General features: G+C 44.7%; 1 protein-coding gene across 1 annotated transcript in view; it reads left to right on the forward strand.

Moving 5' to 3' along the window:
* layna (layilin a) overlaps positions 1-1,510 on the forward strand; it is a 45,075-nt gene extending 43,565 nt beyond the window's left edge. The window contains exon 9 of the mRNA XM_055936946.1: positions 106-1,510. Within this exon, the coding sequence (XP_055792921.1) occupies positions 106-641 (536 nt within the window). The 3' untranslated portion in view covers positions 642-1,510. The remainder of the gene's footprint in view (positions 1-105) is intronic.
* The last annotated feature ends 8,552 nt before the right edge of the window (positions 1,511-10,062 follow it).

Raw genomic sequence — 10,062 nt, forward strand, 5'->3', positions numbered from 1 at the left:
CCACTGGTGTTGATCCTCCCACATTCAGACAAACTCTTTCAAAGGGGAAGGGAAACACTGATCCTGTTGTTTCTCCATAGTAACGGCCTGTGTTCTTTCTCCTAGGCTCCTCCCCCGACATGTCCCCTGGCGACTATGACAACATGGGAGGCCTGCGAGACACGGAGAGTGGTTTCGTCACGCTGGCCAGCACAGAGAGCAACTTCCTGTTGACCTCTGAACTCTACGACCTTAGTCTGGGGCGACGCCAAGACAACTCAGACATTTACCGCAAGAGTCTGGATCGGCAAGGCAACGGAGAGGTTTATAACAACAGTCTGGGTCGTCATGGCAACAGAGAGACGAGCGATAACGGTCTGGGTTGTCATGGCAATGGAGGGACGTACAACAACAGACTGGTTCATGGCTGCGTGGTGAAGAGCAGTGAGCTGTACAACACTAGTCACTATAGAGACAGTCTTTACCAAACCAGCCTGGATCGCTATGGTAACCCTGAACATCACGAGAGAAGCCTGGGTCGTCATGGGAACGATGCCAGTGTAGATTGCTACGGGAAGGAAGCCACTGTGGGTTACTATGGAAACGAGGGCAGTCTGGGTGGGAAGTGCTACAAAGAGTGGTTGGACAGTGACAGCAACTGACAGCTACTGACAGTGACAGCTACTGACAGTGACAGCTACTGACAGTGACAGCTACTGACAGTGACACCTACTGACAGTGACAGCTACTGACAGTGGCAGCTACTGACAGCTACTGACAGTGACAGCTACTGAAAGTGGCAGCTACTGACAGTGACACCTACTGACAGTGACAGCTACTGACAGTGACAGCTACTGACGGTGACAGCTACTGACACCTACTGACAGCTACTGACAGTGACATCTACTGACGGTGACAGCTACTGACACCTACTGACACCTACTGACAGTGACAACTACTGACAGTGGCACCTACTGACAGTGACACCTACTGACAGTGACAGCTACTGACAGTGACAGCTACTGACTGTAAAAGCTACTGACAGTGACAGCTACTGACTGTAACAGCTACTGACTGTAACAGCTACTGACAGTAACAGCTACTGACTGTAACACCTACTGACTGTAACAGCTACTGACTGTAACAGCTACTGACAGTGACAGCTACTGACTGTAACACCTACTGACTGTAACAGCTACTGACTGTAACACCTACTGACTGTAACAGCTACTGACTGTAACACCTACTGACTGTAACAGCTACTGACTGTAACAGCTACTGACTGTAACACCTACTGACTGTAACAGCTACTGACTGTAACAGCTACTGACAGTGACAGCTACTGACTGTAACACCTACTGACTGAAACAGCTACTGACTGTAACAGCTACTGACTGTAACACCTACTGACTGTAACAGCTACTGACTGTAACAGCTACGGACTGTAACACCTACTGACTGTAACACCTACTGACTGTAACACCTACTGACTGTAACACCTACTGACTGTAACAGCTACTGACTGTAACACCTACTGACTGTAACACCTACTGACTGTAACAGCTACTGACTGTAACAGCTACTGACTGTAACACCTACTGACTGTAACACCTACTGACTGTAACACCTACTGACTGTAACAGCTACTGACTGTAACACCTACTGACTGTAACACCTACTGACTGTAACACCTACTGACTGTAACACCTACTGACTGTAACAGCTACTGACTGTAACACCTACTGACTGTAACACCTACTGACTGTAACACCTACTGGCTGTAACACCTACTGACTGTAACAGCTACTGACTGTAACACCTACTGACTGTAACACCTACTGACTGTAACAGCTACTGACTGTAACACCTACTGACTGTAACACCTACTGACTGTAACAGCTACTGACTGTAACAGCTACTGACTGAAACAGCTACTGACTGTAACACCTACTGACTGAAACAGCTACTGACTGTAACAGCTACTGACTGTAACACCTACTGACTGTAACAGCTACTGACTGTAACAGCTACTGACTGTAACAGCTACTGACTGAAACAGCTACTGACTGTAACACCTACTGACTGTAACAGCTACTGACTGTAACAGCTACTGACTGTAACAGCTACTGACTGTAACAGCTACTGACTGTAACACCTACTGACTGAAACAGCTACTGACTGTAACAGCTACTGACTGTAACACCTACTGACTGTAACACCTACTGACTGTAACAGCTACTGACTGTAACAGCTACTGACTGTAACACCTACTGACTGTAACAGCTACTGACTGTAACACCTACTGACTGTAACAGCTACTGACTGTAACAGCTACGGACAGTGACATCTATTGACAGCTACGGACTGTAACAGCTACGGACAGTGACATCTATTGACAGCTACTGACTGTAACACCTACTGACTGTAACAGCCACTGACTGTAACACCTACTGACTGTAACAGCCACTGACTGTAACACCTACTGACTGTAACAGCCACTGACTGTAACTCCTACTGACTGTAACAGCCACTGACTGTAACTCCTACGGACTGTAACAGCTACGGACAGTGACATCTATTGACAGCTACTGACTGTAACACCTACTGACTGTAACAGCCACTGACTGTAACACCTACTGACTGAAACAGCTACTGACTGTAACAGCTACTGACTGTAACACCTACTGACTGTAACAGCCACTGACTGTAACTCCTACGGACTGTAACAGCTACGGACAGTGACATCTATTGACAGCTACTGACTGTAACAGCCACTGACTGTAACTCCTACGGACTGTAACAGCTACGGACAGTGACATCTATTGACAGCTACTGACTGTAACAGCCACTGACTGTAACTCCTACTGACTGTAACAGCCACTGACTGTAACTCCTACGGACTGTAACAGCTACGGACAGTGACATCTATTGACAGCTACTGACTGTAACACCTACTGACTGTAACAGCCACTGACTGTAACACCTACTGACTGAAACAGCTACTGACTGTAACACCTACTGACTGAAACAGCTACTGACTGTAACACCTACTGACTGTAACAGCTACTGACTGTAACAGCTACTGACTGTAACACCTACTGACTGTAACACCTACTGACTGTAACAGCTACTGACTGTAACACCTACTGACTGTAACACCTACTGACTGTAACAGCTACTGACTGTAACACCTACTGACTGTAACACCTACTGACTGTAACAGCTACTGACTGTAACAGCTACTGACTGTAACACCTACTGACTGAAACAGCTACTGACTGTAACAGCTACTGACTGTAACACCTACTGACTGAAACAGCTACTGACTGTAACACCTACTGACTGAAACAGCTACTGACTGTAACACCTACTGACTGTAACAGCTACTGACTGTAACAGCTACTGACTGTAACAGCTACTGACTGTAACACCTACTGACTGAAACAGCTACTGACTGTAACAGCTACTGACTGTAACACCTACTGACTGAAACAGCTACTGACTGTAACACCTACTGACTGTAACACCTACTGACTGAAACACCTACTGACTGAAACACCTACTGACTGAAACAGCTACTGACTGTAACACCTACGGACTGTAACACCTACTGACTGAAACAGCTACTGACTGTAACAGCTACTGACTGTAACAGCTACTGACTGTAACACCTACTGACTGAAACAGCTACTGACTGTAACAGCTACTGACTGTAACACCTACTGACTGAAACAGCTACTGACTGTAACACCTACTGACTGTAACACCTACTGACTGAAACACCTACTGACTGAAACACCTACTGACTGAAACAGCTACTGACTGTAACACCTACTGACTGTAACACCTACTGACTGAAACAGCTACTGACTGTAATAGCTACGGACTGTAACACCTACTGACTGTAACACCTACTGACTGTAACAGCTACTGACTGTAACACCTACTGACTGTAACAGCTACTGACTGTAACACCTACTGACTGAAACACCTACTGACTGAAACAGCTACTGACTGTAACACCTACTGACTGTAACACCTACTGACTGTAACACCTACTGACTGTAACAGCTACTGACTGTAACACCTACTGACTGTAACAGCTACTGACTGTAACACCTACTGACTGTAACACCTACTGACTGAAACAGCTACTGACTGTAATAGCTACTGACTGTAACACCTACTGACTGTAACACCTACTGACTGAAACAGCTACTGACTGTAACAGCTACTGACTGTAATAGCTACTGACTGTAACAGCTACTGACTGTAACACCTACTGACTGTAATAGCTACTGACTGTAACAGCTACTGACTGTAACACCTACTGACTGAAACAGCTACTGACTGTAACACCTACTGACTGAAACAGCTACTGACTGTAACACCTACTGACTGTAACAGCCACTGACTGTAACACCTACTGACTGAAACAGCTACTGACTGTAACACCTACTGACTGAAACAGCTACTGACTGTAACAGCTACTGACTGTAACACCTACTGACTGTAACAGCTACTGACTGTAACACCTACTGACTGAAACAGCTACTGACTGTAACACCTACTGACTGAAACAGCTACTGACTGTAACAGCTACTGACTGTAACACCTACTGACTGTAACACCTACTGACTGTAACACCTACTGACTGTAACACCTACTGACTGAAACAGCTACTGACTGTAACACCTACTGACTGAAACACCTACTGACTGTAACACCTACTGACTGAAACAGCTACTGACTGTAACACCTACTGACTGAAACAGCTACTGACTGTAACACCTACTGACTGAAACAGCTACTGACTGAAACAGCTACTGACTGTAACACCTACTGACTGAAACAGCTACTGACTGTAACACCTACTGACTGAAACAGCTACTGACTGAAACAGCTACTGACTGTAACACCTACTGACTGAAACAGCTACTGACTGTAACAGCTACTGACTGTAACAGCTACTGACTGTAACACCTACTGACTGAAACAGCTACTGACTGAAACAGCTACTGACTGTAACACCTACTGACTGAAACAGCTACTGACTGTAACACCTACTGACTGTAACACCTACTGACTGTAACACCTACTGACTGAAACAGCTACTGACTGTAACAGCTACTGACTGTAACACCTACTGACTGAAACAGCTACTGACTGTAACACCTACTGACTGAAACAGCTACTGACTGTAACACCTACTGACTGAAACAGCTACTGACTGAAACAGCTACTGACTGTAACACCTACTGACTGAAACAGCTACTGACTGTAACACCTACTGACTGAAACAGCTACTGACTGTAACACCTACTGACTGAAACAGCTACTGACTGTAACACCTACTGACTGAAACAGCTACTGACTGTAACACCTACTGACTGAAACAGCTACTGACTGTAACAGCTACTGACTGTAACACCTACTGACTGAAACAGCTACTGACTGTAACACCTACTGACTGAAACAGCTACTGACTGTAACACCTACTGACTGAAACAGCTACTGACTGAAACAGCTACTGACTGTAACACCTACTGACTGAAACAGCTACTGACTGTAACAGCTACTGACTGAAACAGCTACTGACTGAAACAGCTACTGACTGTAACACCTACTGACTGAAACAGCTACTGACTGAAACAGCTACTGACTGAAACACCTACTGACTGTAACACCTACTGACTGTAACACCTACTGACTGAAACAGCTACTGACTGTAACAGCTACTGACTGTAACACCTACTGACTGAAACAGCTACTGACTGTAACACCTACTGACTGAAACAGCTACTGACTGTAACACCTACTGACTGAAACAGCTACTGACTGAAACAGCTACTGACTGTAACACCTACTGACTGAAACAGCTACTGACTGTAACACCTACTGACTGAAACAGCTACTGACTGTAACACCTACTGACTGAAACAGCTACTGACTGTAACACCTACTGACTGAAACAGCTACTGACTGTAACACCTACTGACTGAAACAGCTACTGACTGTAACAGCTACTGACTGTAACACCTACTGACTGAAACAGCTACTGACTGTAACACCTACTGACTGAAACAGCTACTGACTGTAACACCTACTGACTGAAACAGCTACTGACTGAAACAGCTACTGACTGTAACACCTACTGACTGAAACAGCTACTGACTGTAACAGCTACTGACTGAAACAGCTACTGACTGAAACAGCTACTGACTGTAACACCTACTGACTGAAACAGCTACTGACTGAAACAGCTACTGACTGAAACACCTACTGACTGTAACACCTACTGACTGTAACACCTACTGACTGAAACAGCTACTGACTGTAACACCTACTGACTGTAACACCTACTGACTGTAACACCTACTGACTGAAACAGCTACTGACTGTAACACCTACTGACTGAAACAGCTACTGACTGAAACAGCTACTGACTGTAACAGCTACTGACTGTAACACCTACTGACTGTAACACCTACTGACTGTAACACCTACTGACTGTAACACCTACTGACTGTAACACCTACTGACTGTAACAGCTACTGACTGTAACACCTACTGACTGTAACACCTACTGACTGTAACACCTACTGACTGTAATAGCTACTGACTGTAACACCTACTGACTGTAACACCTACTGACTGTAACACCTACTGACTGTAACACCTACTGACTGTAACACCTACTGACTGTAACACCTACTGACTGTAACACCTACTGACTGTAACACCTACTGACTGTAACACCTACTGACTGTAACACCTACTGACTGTAACACCTACTGACTGTAACACCTACTGACTGTAACACCTACTGACTGTAACAGCTACTGACTGTAACACCTACTGACTGTAACACCTACTGACTGTAACAGCTACTGACTGTAACACCTACTGACTGAAACAGCTACTGACTGTAACACCTACTGACTGAAACAGCTACTGACTGTAACACCTACTGACTGTAACAGCTACTGACTGTAACAGCTACTGACTGTAACAGCTACTGACTGTAACACCTACTGACTGAAACAGCTACTGACTGTAACAGCTACTGACTGTAACACCTACTGACTGAAACAGCTACTGACTGTAACACCTACTGACTGTAACACCTACTGACTGAAACACCTACTGACTGAAACACCTACTGACTGAAACAGCTACTGACTGTAACACCTACGGACTGTAACACCTACTGACTGAAACAGCTACTGACTGTAACAGCTACTGACTGTAACAGCTACTGACTGTAACACCTACTGACTGAAACAGCTACTGACTGTAACAGCTACTGACTGTAACACCTACTGACTGAAACAGCTACTGACTGTAACACCTACTGACTGTAACACCTACTGACTGAAACACCTACTGACTGAAACACCTACTGACTGAAACAGCTACTGACTGTAACACCTACTGACTGTAACACCTACTGACTGAAACAGCTACTGACTGTAATAGCTACGGACTGTAACACCTACTGACTGTAACACCTACTGACTGTAACAGCTACTGACTGTAACACCTACTGACTGTAACAGCTACTGACTGTAACACCTACTGACTGAAACACCTACTGACTGAAACAGCTACTGACTGTAACACCTACTGACTGTAACACCTACTGACTGTAACACCTACTGACTGTAACAGCTACTGACTGTAACACCTACTGACTGTAACAGCTACTGACTGTAACACCTACTGACTGTAACACCTACTGACTGAAACAGCTACTGACTGTAATAGCTACTGACTGTAACACCTACTGACTGTAACACCTACTGACTGAAACAGCTACTGACTGTAACAGCTACTGACTGTAATAGCTACTGACTGTAACAGCTACTGACTGTAACACCTACTGACTGTAATAGCTACTGACTGTAACAGCTACTGACTGTAACACCTACTGACTGAAACAGCTACTGACTGTAACACCTACTGACTGAAACAGCTACTGACTGTAACACCTACTGACTGTAACAGCCACTGACTGTAACACCTACTGACTGAAACAGCTACTGACTGTAACACCTACTGACTGAAACAGCTACTGACTGTAACAGCTACTGACTGTAACACCTACTGACTGTAACAGCTACTGACTGTAACACCTACTGACTGAAACAGCTACTGACTGTAACACCTACTGACTGAAACAGCTACTGACTGTAACAGCTACTGACTGTAACACCTACTGACTGTAACACCTACTGACTGTAACACCTACTGACTGTAACACCTACTGACTGAAACAGCTACTGACTGTAACACCTACTGACTGAAACACCTACTGACTGTAACACCTACTGACTGAAACAGCTACTGACTGTAACACCTACTGACTGAAACAGCTACTGACTGTAACACCTACTGACTGAAACAGCTACTGACTGAAACAGCTACTGACTGTAACACCTACTGACTGAAACAGCTACTGACTGTAACACCTACTGACTGAAACAGCTACTGACTGAAACAGCTACTGACTGTAACACCTACTGACTGAAACAGCTACTGACTGTAACAGCTACTGACTGTAACAGCTACTGACTGTAACACCTACTGACTGAAACAGCTACTGACTGAAACAGCTACTGACTGTAACACCTACTGACTGAAACAGCTACTGACTGTAACACCTACTGACTGTAACACCTACTGACTGTAACACCTACTGACTGAAACAGCTACTGACTGTAACAGCTACTGACTGTAACACCTACTGACTGAAACAGCTACTGACTGTAACACCTACTGACTGAAACAGCTACTGACTGTAACACCTACTGACTGAAACAGCTACTGACTGAAACAGCTACTGACTGTAACACCTACTGACTGAAACAGCTACTGACTGTAACACCTACTGACTGAAACAGCTACTGACTGTAACACCTACTGACTGAAACAGCTACTGACTGTAACACCTACTGACTGAAACAGCTACTGACTGTAACACCTACTGACTGAAACAGCTACTGACTGTAACAGCTACTGACTGTAACACCTACTGACTGAAACAGCTACTGACTGTAACACCTACTGACTGAAACAGCTACTGACTGTAACACCTACTGACTGAAACAGCTACTGACTGAAACAGCTACTGACTGTAACACCTACTGACTGAAACAGCTACTGACTGTAACAGCTACTGACTGAAACAGCTACTGACTGAAACAGCTACTGACTGTAACACCTACTGACTGAAACAGCTACTGACTGAAACAGCTACTGACTGAAACACCTACTGACTGTAACACCTACTGACTGTAACACCTACTGACTGAAACAGCTACTGACTGTAACAGCTACTGACTGTAACACCTACTGACTGAAACAGCTACTGACTGTAACACCTACTGACTGAAACAGCTACTGACTGTAACACCTACTGACTGAAACAGCTACTGACTGAAACAGCTACTGACTGTAACACCTACTGACTGAAACAGCTACTGACTGTAACACCTACTGACTGAAACAGCTACTGACTGTAACACCTACTGACTGAAACAGCTACTGACTGTAACACCTACTGACTGAAACAGCTACTGACTGTAACACCTACTGACTGAAACAGCTACTGACTGTAACAGCTACTGACTGTAACACCTACTGACTGAAACAGCTACTGACTGTAACACCTACTGACTGAAACAGCTACTGACTGTAACACCTACTGACTGAAACAGCTACTGACTGAAACAGCTACTGACTGTAACACCTACTGACTGAAACAGCTACTGACTGTAACAGCTACTGACTGAAACAGCTACTGACTGAAACAGCTACTGACTGTAACACCTACTGACTGAAACAGCTACTGACTGAAACAGCTACTGACTGAAACACCTACTGACTGTAACACCTACTGACTGTAACACCTACTGACTGAAACAGCTACTGACTGTAACACCTACTGACTGTAACACCTACTGACTGTAACACCTACTGACTGAAACAGCTACTGACTGTAACACCTACTGACTGAAACAGCTACTGACTGAAACAGCTACTGACTGTAACAGCTACTGACTGTAACACCTACTGACTGTA

The sequence above is a fragment of the Salvelinus fontinalis genome, chromosome 10 (assembly GCF_029448725.1).
Source record: "Salvelinus fontinalis isolate EN_2023a chromosome 10, ASM2944872v1, whole genome shotgun sequence".
NCBI classification, from domain to species: domain Eukaryota; kingdom Metazoa; phylum Chordata; class Actinopteri; order Salmoniformes; family Salmonidae; genus Salvelinus; species Salvelinus fontinalis.